The 13,654-nt window shown below is 39.1% G+C and overlaps 1 protein-coding gene across 7 annotated transcripts in view; it reads right to left on the reverse strand.

Moving 5' to 3' along the window:
* Positions 1-13,654, reverse strand: part of NR2C1 (nuclear receptor subfamily 2 group C member 1) — a 58,440-nt gene that overhangs the window by 30,558 nt on the left and 14,228 nt on the right. For all 7 annotated transcript variants that reach the window (XR_001820932.2, XM_017515927.2, XM_017515932.2 and 4 more), the window contains exons 3-8: positions 12,134-12,364; positions 8,416-8,497; positions 6,365-6,544; positions 5,212-5,359; positions 5,034-5,124; positions 239-420 (exon numbers count right to left, since the gene is read on the reverse strand). Coding sequence is in view for 6 of the 7 variants with exons in the window: in XM_017515927.2 (XP_017371416.1) it covers positions 239-420; positions 5,034-5,124; positions 5,212-5,359; positions 6,365-6,544; positions 8,416-8,497; positions 12,134-12,364 (914 nt within the window). In the remaining variant the exon portion in view is untranslated. The remainder of the gene's footprint in view (positions 1-238; positions 421-5,033; positions 5,125-5,211; positions 5,360-6,364; positions 6,545-8,415; positions 8,498-12,133; positions 12,365-13,654) is intronic.

Raw genomic sequence — 13,654 nt, forward strand, 5'->3', positions numbered from 1 at the left:
GTGTAAAGATATTTTTGAAAAGGTCAGAAAGGCATGGATGATACCCAGAGCAATGCAAACGTTCCCAAATCTGAAACCTGAAACATTTCTGGTCTGAACAAAGCATTTCGGATAAGGGATAATTAACCTGTATTTGTTTTCTGAAATTTCTATAAATAGAATTTGAGATAAAAATATTTTTAAGAAATACTGAAAGACATGTAAACAAAAGGGTACTGGTAATCAAAAGAGACCTTACCTTGAAACATCACCATTGGTCTGCATTTCTTGAAAATCACACAGAGAGGTATCATCATTGCTTAAGTTTTCAATCATAGACATTTCATTATTATTTTGAGAAAGATCTTTAGTTTTTCCAAGATTCGCTAATGATGTAACCACACTGGCCAATGTACTTAAATCTCCCTGACATGATTCAGCCTTTAAAAAAAAGGGTATTAAAATTCTGTGAATTGGTATCAGCATATTTTTCAATCTGAAATATCCAATTATAGATTATGATATGCCAAAAGAAAAGAACAGTATGATAAATTATCCTGGAAAGTTAAAGGGCTCTGAGCTTTCAAAAATTTCTTGAGGAAAATACAAGTTTAAAAACATCAGGTGTCTGCCGGGCGCGGTGGCTCAAGCCTGTAATCCCAGCACTTTGGGAGGCTGAGGCGGGTGGATCATGAGGTCAAGAGATCGAGACCATCCTGGTCAACATGGTGAAACCCCGTCTCTACTAAAAATACAAAACATTAGCTGGGCATGGTGGCGCGTGCCTGTAATCCCAGCTACTCGGGATGCTGAGGCAGGAGAATTGCCTGGACCCTGGAGGCGGAGGTTGCGGTGAGCCGAGATCGCGCCATTGTACTCCAGCCTGGGTAACAAGAGTGAAACTCTGTCTCAAAAAAAAAACATCAGGTGCATTTCATAAGCAATGTTTATATGTTACTTTTTTTTTTTTTAATGGGACAAGATCTCTCTCTCTCATCCAGACTAGAGTACAGTGGCAGGAACACAGCTCACTGCACCCTCAAATTTCTGGGCTCACGTGATCCTCCTGCCTCAGCCTCCTGAGCAGCTAAGACTGCAAGTGTGCTCTGCTATACCTTGCTATTTTTTTTCATTTTTAGAGATGGGGTCTTGCTGTGTTGCCCAGGCTGGTCTTGAACTCCTGGCTTCAAGTGATCCTCCCTGCCTCAGCCTCCTGAGTACAATTTCTAAAACTTTCTATATAAACTATAAACTTGCATGGAATGTGAAGAATACTAGTGAAAAGTAGGGGAAATAGGGAAAATGAATAGTTGAACAGACTTCTTAGGATGCCAACTTTTGCCAGACACTGTGTTAATTAAATGTGTTAAAAGGCAATGTGTTAAACACAAAAATTAAAAAAAACAGATCAGTTATCCATTATTCTCTTCACTTTTTGTTACTGGAGTTGAAAATTCACTTTACATAGGTAAGACACTGATCTTTTGTTAAACATCACATACTTTCAATTTGTCTTTTTTTTTTTTCTTGAGACAGTTTCACCCTGTCACCCAGGCTGGAGTACAGTGGTGTGATCTCAGCTCACTGCAACCTCCACCTCCTGGGTTCGAGTAATCCGCCTACCTAAGCCTCCTCACTACAGGTGCATACCACCATGTCCAGCTAATTTCTGTAGTGTTTGTAGAGATGGGGTTTCATCATGTTGCCGCGGCTGGTCTAAACTCCTGGGCTCAAGTGAGCCACCGGCCACAGCCTCCCAAAGTACTGGGATTACAGACATGAGCCACCATGCCTGGCTTGTCTTCATTTTGTAATATTTGTTGAAAATGTATACATTATTTGTGCATTAGCTACAATTCTTTTTTTTTTTTTTAAGATGAGGTTTCACCATGATGGCCAGGCTGGTCTTGAACTCCCAACCTCAGGTGATCCACCCAGCTCGGCCTTCCAAGTGCTAGGATTACAGGGGTGAGCCACCGCACCCAGCCCTACAATTCTATTATAAAAAAGAATTTTCTCTCAACTCTTTCACAACCCAGAATTATAATTTGTATAGGAAAGGCAGGTACTTTATTTTTCTTTTAGTTACCAATTTTCAGAGCAAGAAGTTGATACCCTAGCCATTTCTAATTGTGATAAATGAGTTTTTCTGAGTAGAATTTTTAATTCATAGGTTTTCATCTATTTGATGTTTTATATATTTGATTTAAATTTATTTAATTCTTTTGTAAATCCTTTCCCATCCTAACCTAAGGAGAAGCCTTTTACGTTGCCTCCTATGGCCTACTGACACAACCCCTCAGTGATATCTTTTTGATTAATCGTTTCTTCACGGATTTTCTTTTCAGTGTTCGTAATCCTAAAATAACACATACATTCCCATGTTTCATTTATTGTAACAATTCTTCAATTTATGTAAGATTTATTTTGGTGAATCAGTAGAATAAAACAATGTTTGTGCTCTCTCCAAATTAATCAATGGTCCAAAAATAATTTACTGGAAACCCTACCAGTTACCAAGTTCTTACAGAATTAATACCTATATATGCATTTATGTAACCCCCATTAGACCCCTGTGAAACAGAAATCACCATTCCTCTATCACCAACCAGAAGAATGATCCAAATAGTAGAGGCAGGACTGTCTGATTGCAAAAGTCTATGCTTTTTTTTTTTTTTTTTTTTAAGAGACAGTGTTTTTTAGAGACACTTACTTCTATTGCCTAGATGGGAGTGCAGTGGCAGGATCATAGCTCACTGCAGCCTCGAACTCCTAGACTCAAGTAATCCTCTGTCTTAGCCTCCCAAATAGCTGGGACTACAGGCATGTACCACCATGCCTGGCTAATTTTATTATTTCTAGAGACAGGGTCTTGCTATTTCCCAGGTTGGTCTCAAATTCCTAGCCTGAAGGAACTCTTCAACTTCAGCCTCCCAAGTTGCTGGGATAGACTTGAGCCACTGTGCCCAGAAAAGCCCACAATGTTAAGCTCCGCTCCAAGCAGTTTTCTTATATTTGAATAAAAAGTACGTCAGTTACAATTTTTAAATGCTTTACTAGTCACCTAAAACTTAGAAGTTTATATATTCTCTTCTATCTAGCAACATATCTAACTAGATTCTTAAGTTTTTGCCCCAAAGAAGAAGTTCTTAGCCAACATGGAAAAATTTCATCTTGTGACTTCACAGTTTTGGGGCCATTTGTCAGAGAAGCTTACATAAGGTTGTCATAACAATTTAATACAAAGATACGTAAGAGAGCACAGTGTCTGGGCAGAGTAGTTTGTCAACGAAACCTAGTTCCCTTCCTTCCCTAAAGGAGTTAATATGTCAATAAAACCAATTATCATTCTAACCTTGAATCATGTAAACAAGGCTAATCATGTAGACAGGGCTAAGTTTTCCAAAATACATGGCAAGAGGCCAAATGCCTCACCTAGCAATTATATGCTAACACCCAATCTGTAAGATACATACTCTTTTTTATTTTTTAAAGACGGGGTTTCACCATGTTGGTCAGGCTGGTCTTGAACTCCCCACCTCAGGTGATCCGCCCACCTTGGCCTCCAAAGTGCTTGGATTACAGGCGTGAGCCACCACGCCCAGCCAAGAGATACTCTTATTACTCTTATTTTATAGATGAGAAAGTGAGGCACTGAGAGGTCAAATAACTTCCCTAATGTTATATAGCTAGTAAGTGATAGATGAAATTTGATTTCAGAGCCCAAGTATTTAGAGTGCCTTAAAGCATCAAGTGACAAATATATAACAAATCTTCCAATAAACAGGACAAATAATCTTGTAGGTTATGTGAAACCAGATCCCGGCTAGGCAGAGTGGCTCATGCCCATAACCCCAGCAATCTGGGAGGCTGAGGTGGGAGGATCACTTGAGCCCAGGAGTTCGAGACCAGCTGGTAATACAATGAGACTTGGGTCTCTATAAAAATAGAAAAAATTAGCCAGGCACGGTGGCACGTGCCTGCAGTCCTAGCTTCTTGGGAGACTTAGGTGAGAGGATCACTGGAGCCTGAGAGGATAAGGCTGCAGTTAGCCATGATTATGCCACCACCACATCCCCAGCTTGGGTGACAGAGGAGACCCTGTTTCAAAAATAAACAAAAACCCCATCACAGGCTGAAATAAACCCTGACTGCAGGCTTCCTAAAATCTGTTTTCAGATATAAGTTTTCAGGATAAATTTTTGCTTCTTGTTCTTATAAAGTGTTTCTGAAAAGTACAGAAACTCTACATGTTCAATCCAAATAAACAAACAGTTTTTCCTTTAGACCACTGGTCTAACTTAAAGCTGCTCCAATCCCTAAGAGAACTGGATGACCTGAAAAAAATAACAGGAGAGTTCTTGAAGTCCTATTCCTACTCTTGACTCAAGAAAATATTTTGATGGAGGCATGCTAGGAATTTATTTTTACCTGAAATATTTTAAGTATTTTAGCACTAACATATCTATAAGGGAACATAAAATAAATACTAAGAATTTTATACCTATAAATGTCTTTTACTGAGGGCTTCTATTTCAAGATGAGGGAAGAGTATGTGTTTGTTGCTTTCATGTTGAAGTGATAATCATCCTAGTGAAACTATGAACATTTCTAATTTTTTTTTTTTTTTTGAGGCAGAGTTTCCCTCTTGTTGCCCAGGCTGGAGTGCAATGGTGCAGTCTCGGCTCACTGCACCCTCTACTTCCCGGTTCAAGGTTATCCTGCCTGAGTAGCTGGTATTACGGACATGCACCACCACACCCAGCTGATTTTTTCTGTTTTTAGTAGAAACAGGGTTTCTCCATGTTGGTCAGGCTGGTCTCAAACTCTGACCTCAGTTGATCCACCTGCTTCGGCCTCCCAAAGTGCTGGGATTACAGGCGTGAGCCACCATGCTTGGCTGAGCATTTCTAGTTTATGTTAAAAATTCCACATTACAAGGTTTGTTTTTTTTTTTTTTAAGAACAAAGCAATTGACCAAAGCAATGGAAGCAATTAGGAAAACATTTTAAAAAGCTTAAAAATATCAAAGCTTTAAATTGTACTAAACACACCTTATCTGACGTCATCAGCACAGTCGACTCAGTTTTTACTCCAGACGGATGAATATTCACAAACATTCCTGAATCTAACAATCCTGTTGACCTATGACAAATAAGCACAAATTTTAACCTGAGTTTCATTGGGAAGAAAAACAAAATGACCAGCTACTCAGTGTCTGTTTTACTTTACCTTGTAGTTTCACTATCTGTTACAAAAGTTGGAGTTGCAGTTAATGGGCTACGAAGGTCTTTTCGGATATAGATTTTTTCTGTTGAAGCGGCACAGTTGGAAGATTTTTCTCGTGATACTTCAATGGGTTTTCTTTCACATTGGACAGCTACAAAAATGTGTTAAACTATTATATCACAATATAGGATTTATAGACAATTATAAATGTAAGCTGTAGGTATGCTAATAGGAGACATGCCTATCATACTAAACTCCAAAGATAACCATCAATCTCTAGAAATTATGTGCAAGTTCAACAAAGTTGCTTTAGATTAGTAAAACTAGCTGGCTTGCATCACTTATTCTCCATTCTCTCCCTGCTCCCCATTCCTGTGATAGAAATGTAAACGAACTCTTATTTTTTAAAAGTTCACCTTCAAGAAGAAAGAACTAAAGTTAGGAGTCACTTACCTATCTACATGAGTGCTTTAAAAAAATGAAGTGAAATTTAATCCATTGAAACTAATACTGAAAGGAACAAAAAAGCCTAAGGTAGATCTTTTATTAACTAAGGACAGGAGATTTTTGAGAAGTAATTCAACTACTTGGTCTTTCTTTATAAAATACAATTAATATGTAATATTTATAAGAATTTTATCTCATAATATTTAGGAGATAGTATAGTAAGGTTGTTAAACTGCCAGGATTCAAAGCCAGCTTATGCCACTTATTAGTTATATGACCTTGAGCAGATTTCTCAACCTCTGTTTACTCAAATGTAAAATGGGTAACACAGTATTTACTGCAGAGAATCGCTGTGAGAGTAAGTTAACACGCATGATAAGTACAGTGTCTAGCGTAGTGAGAGCTCAATGGATACTAGCTATTGTCATTATCTTACTAATCTTTAGTAGTTAAATCAAAAAGTAAACTGGTATCTGAAGCTAGTTAAGCTTTTTGCCAAACACAAACTACAAATACATGCTTGTTACACAGGCATTCAATAAATATTAGTTGAATAAAAAATACATACATATTTATGTATTATATTTTTAGTTGGAAAACTAAACTAAAAAGTATACATATTTGACATATTTTAACTTGTTAATTTGAATACTCTTCCAGTTTGCTGGAATCCTTAAAAAGTATTTTCTGCTTAAAAGCTAATACATACAGTCTTGTTTCATTCCAAACGCAATACATCTCTGTAACCTGCAGTATTGGCAGCGGTTTCGGTGATGTTTATTAATAATACAATCCTTTGATCCTCGACATGAATATACTAAATTTTTTCGGATGCTTCTTTTAAAAAATCCTTTGCAGCCTTCACAAGTTACTGCTCCATAATGACGTCCTAGAGATAAAATGTTTAAGAAAATATAAATCATGTTACTTCAGAACAGAAATGAAATAAGCCAACTGCTCCCCTTTAAACCACATGGGATGAAACTGATTTTTGAGCTTCTGACATGAAAAACATTTTTAGAAGTTATTTTTATTTATTGTAATTATTTTAGAGATGCTCTGCGGCCCAGACTGAAGTGCAATGCTACGATCACAGTCCAGTGCAGCTTTGAACTACTGGACTTAAGGGATTTCCCCAAGTAGCTGGGACCACAGGCTTATGCCACCACGCCCGACCAGTTTTTTTATTTAACTTTTTTTAGAGACAGTCTTGCCATCTTGCCCAGGTTAGTCTCCATCCTGGGCTTAAGCCATCCTTCTTGCCTTGGCCTCCCAAAGAGAGGTTACTAAATAGAGAATGAAACAAGCATATTCTCTAATAAAAAATATATGAATTATTAATTTTTTTTTTAGAGATGGGGTCTTGCTCTGTCACCTAGGCTATAGTGCAGTGGCATGATCAAAGCTCCCTAAATCCTTGAATTCCTGGGCTCAAGTGATCCTCTTGCCTCAGCCTCCTAGTGGCTAACAGTGCCATCACTACTGGCTGATATTTTTTGTTTAAGAGACAGGATCTCTTTATGTTACCCAGGCAGATTTCAAACTCCTGGCCTGAAGTGATCCTTTTGCCTCCATTCCCAAAGTGCTGGGATTACAGGAATGAGCTACCTTGCCTGGCCTAATGTAATGTATTATTAGGGATCAGAACCCATCATTTTTAAATGATTCCTTTGCCAAAACTTCTAGTTTTCACATTAAAAAAATCTTTCTACAGATGGGCGTAATCCAGCCTGTAATCCAACACTTTGGGAGGACGAGGCAGGTGAATCACTTGAAGTCAGGAGTTCAACACCAGCCTTGCCAGTATGGCGAAAGCCCGTCTCTACTAAAAATATAAAAATTACCTGGGTGTGGTGGCACACACCTGTAGTCCCAGCTACTCCGGAGGCTGAGGCAGGAGAATTGCTTGAACCCAGGAGGCAGAGGTTGCAGTGAGCCGAGATTGCACCACTGCACTCCAGTTGGGGCAACAGAGTGAGATTCTATCTCAAAAAAAAAATTTTGTTTTTTACATGTTCACTTTCAAAAGTGAAATACACATTTTATTTCTTTACAAATCAAATTAAACTGCACTGAAGTAAAGAAAATAAGTGAATAAAGAACTCTGGGACCGAGCATGGTGGCTCACACCTGTAATCCCAGCACTTTGGGAGGCCAAGGAAGGGTGGGTGGATCATCTGAGGCCAGGAGTTTGAGACCAGCCTGGCCAACATGGTGAAACCCCATATCTAATAAAAATACAAAAGTCAGCCAGGCATGGTGGCACACACCTGTAGTCCCAGCTACTTGGGAGGCCAAGGCAGGAGAATTGCTTGAATCCAGGAGGCAGAGGCTGCAGTGAGCTGAGATCATGAAACTGCACTCCAGCTGGAACAACAGAGTGAGACTCCGTATCAAAATAAAAAGAACTTTGGGGAAAAAATTAGTTAAATTTTAAAGGCTACAAATGTGAACCATAAAAATGACATACTCCTTTATTTTTCTCCTATTTATTTAGTTTTTATTTGTTTATTTTTTTAAAGACGGGGTTTCACCATGTTGGTCAGGCTGGTCTTGAACTCCCAACCTCAGGTGATCCACCTGCCTTGGCCTCCAAAGTGCTTGGATTACAGGTGTGAGCCACCACGCCCGGCCTTTTTTTTTTCTTCTTCTTTCTTTTAGTAGAAGAAACATGGTAGTGTGGTAGCTATTTTAACAACACGACACATAAAGGAGGTTATTTTTCTTTTTTTATTTTTAAGAGGTTATTTTTAATGTTACCTGATGCTTTGTCTCCACATACTACGCAAAGATCAAAAATCTTATTTGGTCCCTGGTCTGGAGAAGAATTATCTGTTAGGAGCTTAAAAAAACAAAAAACAAAAAACCTGTTGTTACTCAACAGCACTCATTCTATTAAAAAATTAAAGAACATTCAGTTGGTTTTGCTTTGTTGCTTTTTCACAAGTTATTCTTTTTTTTTTTTTCTTGGTGCCGTGACTCAGGTATGAATCACAAGTTACTCTTAAACTCTGAACTCTATGAAGAGCTCAGAACCTTTCCACAAGGAATGACATGACAAAAAATATGCTTGTAATAGCATAAAAAGATAACTGAACTTTTTAAATAGAAATGGGGCTATAAATAAACTCCCTTGAGGTAATTATATAATCATGCTGATATAGTTGCTATACAAAGGTACAGACTTAAAAAGCTCATCACTAGGCGCAGCTAATAAGATAGTAGCAAAGGAAACTAGTTTCTTCTTTAAAAAACGAACAAAAGCTGGGCACGGTGGCTTACGCCTGTAATCCCAGCACTTTGGGAGGCCAAAGCTGGCGGATCACCTGAGGTCAGGAGTTTGAGACCAGCCTGGTCAATGTGGTGAAACCCCATCTCTACTAAAAATACAAAAAATTAGCCGGCTGTGGTGGTGGGCACCTGTAATCCAAGTTACTTGGGAGGCTAATGCAGGAGGATCCTTGAACCTGGGAGGCAGAGGTTGCAGTGAGCCGAGATCACACCACTGCACTCCAGCCTGGGTTACAGAGCAAGATACCATCTCAAAATTAAAAAAAAAATAAAAAAAGCTGGATGTGGTGGTGCATGCCTGTAGTCCCAGCTACTCTGGCGGCTGAGGCAGGAAAACTGCCTGAACCCAGGAAGTGGAGGTTGCAGTGAGCTGAGATTGCACCACTGCACTCCGGCCTGAGTGAGACTCCATCTCAGAGAAAAAAAAAAAAAAAAAGGCCAGGCTTGGTGGCTCGCGCCTATAATCCCAGCACTATGGAAGGCTGAGGTGGGTGGATCACAAGGTCAGGAGATCCAGATCATCCTGGCTTAGATGGTGAAACCCTGTCAAAATGAGCTGGACATGGTGGCACGTGCCTGTAGTCCCAGCTACTCAGGAGGCCAAGGCAGGAGAATCATTTGAACCTGGGTAGCAGAGGTTGCAGTGAGCCGAGATTGTGCCACTGCACTCCAGCCTGGGCAACAGAGTGAAACTCCGTCTCAAAAAAAAAAAAAAAAAAAAAAAAAGCTAACTAGTTTCTTTCTTTCAACTTTTTCTTTCAATTTTGAAATGTGAACAAATAAATTCAATTTTAAAAAATGGTAAGGCATTTGAATTCCTTCAGGAGTAATTCTGATTTTACAAACTTTAAATGGTTCTTAAAATGATTACCCCTTACTATGTAATATATTGCATCATTTTTTCTTACATCACCACAACAATCAGTCATCAGTAAGTACTTAATCAAAACAAAAACTTTTGGTAGTAGATGTCCTATGAAAGCATCTATGGCAAGTATTACACTTTTCTTTAATAGCCTACCTGTTGCAAATCTTGCTAACCTTTTATCTATTTTTCCTAAGGCTGGAAGGAGATGAGAGATTGAGGGATTTGCCCACATTCCATGTCATTAGACCAGAAATCAGCTTTTGACCTAAGGGAATTCCAACCTATACCTGTTTCTCTTTCACTGCTTTTAGAGATGATCCATAAGTAGGCAAAGTGCCAATATTATCTTCATTTTTAAAATACGGAATTTTTTTTAAAGAAGGAGTGACTTTGCAATGGAGAAACCTGACAAATACTACCTCAGTCGGGTGACAGAAGTCAACCTCATCAGTCATAAATCATGTTGATAGTATCTTTTATATAATGTGACAAAATGGCACTTAACTTCTGTAATCTTCCTCCCAGATAAAGTCCATTCATGGGGCATCCTACAATATACCTGGCTAGTACTCCTCACACAACTGTCAAGGTCTTCAAAAACAAGGAAAGTGAGAACTGGTCTAACCAAGAGAAGCCAAAGGAGACAGGACAACTCAATGTGATAAGGTATCCTGAATGGGATCCTGGAACAAAAAGGGCCATTAGGCAAAAACCAAGGAATGTCTAACCACCTATAAGCTTCAGTTAATAATGTATCAATATTCCTCATTAATTGTAATAAATAGGTCATGTGAATATAAAATGTTAATAAGGGAAACTGTATTTACTGGGGGGTAATATGGGAACTCTGTACTATATGCTCAGTTTTTCTGCAAATCTAAAACTATTCTAAAAAATCAAGTCTACTAATTTAAGAAAAAGAAATTAAGGTACATATAATGTTATAAATTTTTTTGTGTGACTTCTGTCTTGTTGATAAAATGAATTCTTATAAATCTATGGCCCTATCTACTTTCTACCTTTATTTCCAAAACCAATACAAATAATATCAATGGATGAATAGATGATATCAGGATATGTAGGCAAATTTTCATGTTTTATGAATTCAGAGTTTTTCAATCCAAAGAAGAATTTTCTTTCATTTTTCATCATAAAATGTGAAACCCAATTTTAAGCAGATCCCCTTCAGAAAGTCTCTAAAAGCAAACTTCAGAGTATATCATATTTGTATCCAATCATAGCAACCAGCAGTGAAAACATCTACATAACCACAGGCATGTGGTATATAAAACTTTTTGGGTCTTTGAAGAATAATGTATAATTTTCTATTGTAGCAAAAAGTAAAATGGTGTAATGTTAACCTATACTACCACGTTCCAGAGTAAAGCAGGAGACCATGACTAGATTGCTTGCCATGTCACGGAGATACGCATGACAACAAAGGAAGGACAATGCTGAAGCCAGCAGCTATAGTCCAAACTTCTTTTTTTTTTTTTTTTTTTTTTGACGGAGTTTCGCTCATGTTACCCAGGCTGGAGTACAATGGCGCGATCTCGGCTCACCGCAACCTCCGCCTCCTGGGTTCAGGCAATTCTCCTGCCCCAGCCTCCTGAGTCGCTGGGATTACAGGCAAGCACCACCATGCCCAGCTAATTTTTTGTATTTTTAGTAGAGACGGGGTTTCACCATGTTGACCAGGATGGTCTCGATCTCTTGACCTCGTGATCCACCCGCCTCGGCCTCCCAAAGTGCTGGGATTACAGGCTTGAGCCACCACGCCCGCCCCAGTCCAAACTTCTTGATCTGGCAGCTTCCTGTTTTTGCCACAGGCAGCTTGCTTCTGGAAAATACAGCTACAAAAGCTGCTCCTGACTTGACCATTTCCTAATTATGCAGAAGCAGCAGGAGGTCTCTTAGAAGCGAATTTTTGCAGCATGCTCCAGCATTCTTGAAAACCTGGCCTAGAACTGTTTCTTCAGCCTTCCTAACAATTCTGCAAGCTCTCTATATATTTTATTAAAGGCCTTCCTAGTTACATCAGCCAGAGTGGATCTTACTGCATGCAACAAAGAATCCCCCAAAATATATGAGTGTGAGGAAAGTACAGTGGCCCACAGGAGAGGGCTGTCACTGTAGACACTCTGTGCTACACACAGTTTTATGCATTTTTTTTCCTACTGAATATACATATATCCAAAGTATTCATGGCAGGACATATCCTTAAAACAATTTCTTTAAAAAAATTGTTTTTTTTTTTAAAGAAATTATTTTAAGCGTAAGACACTTAAGACACTTGTAAGAGAAAAAGACACTTGTTACCTGCAGGTGTTGTGCAGACAGATCAGGAGTGGTAAAAAATAACTGGTTGACACCTGCTGGATCTGGAGTTGTGAGGAAAACTTTTCCTGGAGCGGCATCTTGCCTGGCCAGAATGACTTTGCTTGGAGAAGAGCCATCATGATTTGTAAGAATGAACTGCTTGCCTTGGGTATTATGATCAAGTGCTGTCACAATCTGGATTTTCTGCCCAGTTTGCTGCTCTGTAACAATCTAACAAAATTATAAAAAATAAATAATGAATTCAAATCAATCATTTGTTTTTCTCTAATGACACAATTAACTTCTATCTTCAAAGACAGAAAAGCACATCATTACATATATAGTCAATGTAACACACAGGTATACCTTTTTTTTTTTAAATCTTTTTATTTACAGACTACAGCAGAACATACACATACCTTTTAAACTACCAATTCTACTGCCACAAAATTCTATCCTATGGAAATAAACAAATGTGCAAACAAACAAAGGTACAAGAGTAAGAACATTTTGACCTATTTTGATTCCCTCCTTCCCCTTCCCTCCTACATTCCATTTAGCCAAATATATATTGGTGATTTCCATTGGCTGTTCTGCATCCTGCGATGTAGCAGTGAATAAAACACAATTTTTGCCTTCATGAAGCTTTTATTTTAGTGGAAAAGGATAGTAAATAGGGAAACAATAATATTGTCAGGTGGTACTAAGTGCTATGAAGAAAAACAAAGTAAGGTGAGACGGTATCAGAATGAGGGCAATGAGGGAAGATCACTCTAAGGAGGTATCGTTTTTGCAAAGACGTGAGTGGAAACAGACCAAGGCTTAGGACTACCTAGGGGAAGAACATTCCAAGTAGAAGAAACAGAGCATAAAAGTAGGTCCCAGGGCAGGAGAGAGGGTATTTGACACGTGAGGCACAAAGCACAGCAATAGAGCAGTATGAGGAAGAAAGAAGGGAAGATAGGAATTATAGTGGATGGGATCTGAGTGACAGCTGGGACTTAGAGGGCTTTGTAGGCCATACAAAAGTTTAGATTTCCTACTGTGTGAAATGGAGAGCCACCAGAGGGTTGGGAGCAGAGGAATGACAGGATTTTACTGTTTAAACAAGAATCAGCCAGACACAGTAGCATGTATCTATAATCCCAGCTACTTAGGAGGCTGAGGCAGGAGGATCACTTGAGGCCAGGAGTTCAAGACTAGCCTCGGCAACACAGTGAGATCCTGTTTAAAAAAAAAAAAGTGTAGGTCGGGTGTGGTGGCTCACGCCTGTAATCCCAGCACTTTGGGAGGCCCAGGTGGGTGGATCAATTGAGGTCAGGAGTTCGAAACCAGCCTGTCCAACATGGCAAAACCCCGTCTCTACTAAAAACACAAAAAATTAGCCGGGCATGGTGGTGCATGCCTGAAATCCCAGCTACTCAGGAGGCTGAGGCAGGAGAATCGCTTGAACCTGGGAGGCGGAGGCTGTAGTGAGCCAAGATGGTGCCACTGAACTCCAGCCTGGGCAACAAGAGCAAA

Source organism: Cebus imitator, unplaced genomic scaffold, assembly GCF_001604975.1.
Source record: "Cebus imitator isolate Cc_AM_T3 unplaced genomic scaffold, Cebus_imitator-1.0 Scaffold18, whole genome shotgun sequence".
NCBI classification, from domain to species: domain Eukaryota; kingdom Metazoa; phylum Chordata; class Mammalia; order Primates; family Cebidae; genus Cebus; species Cebus imitator.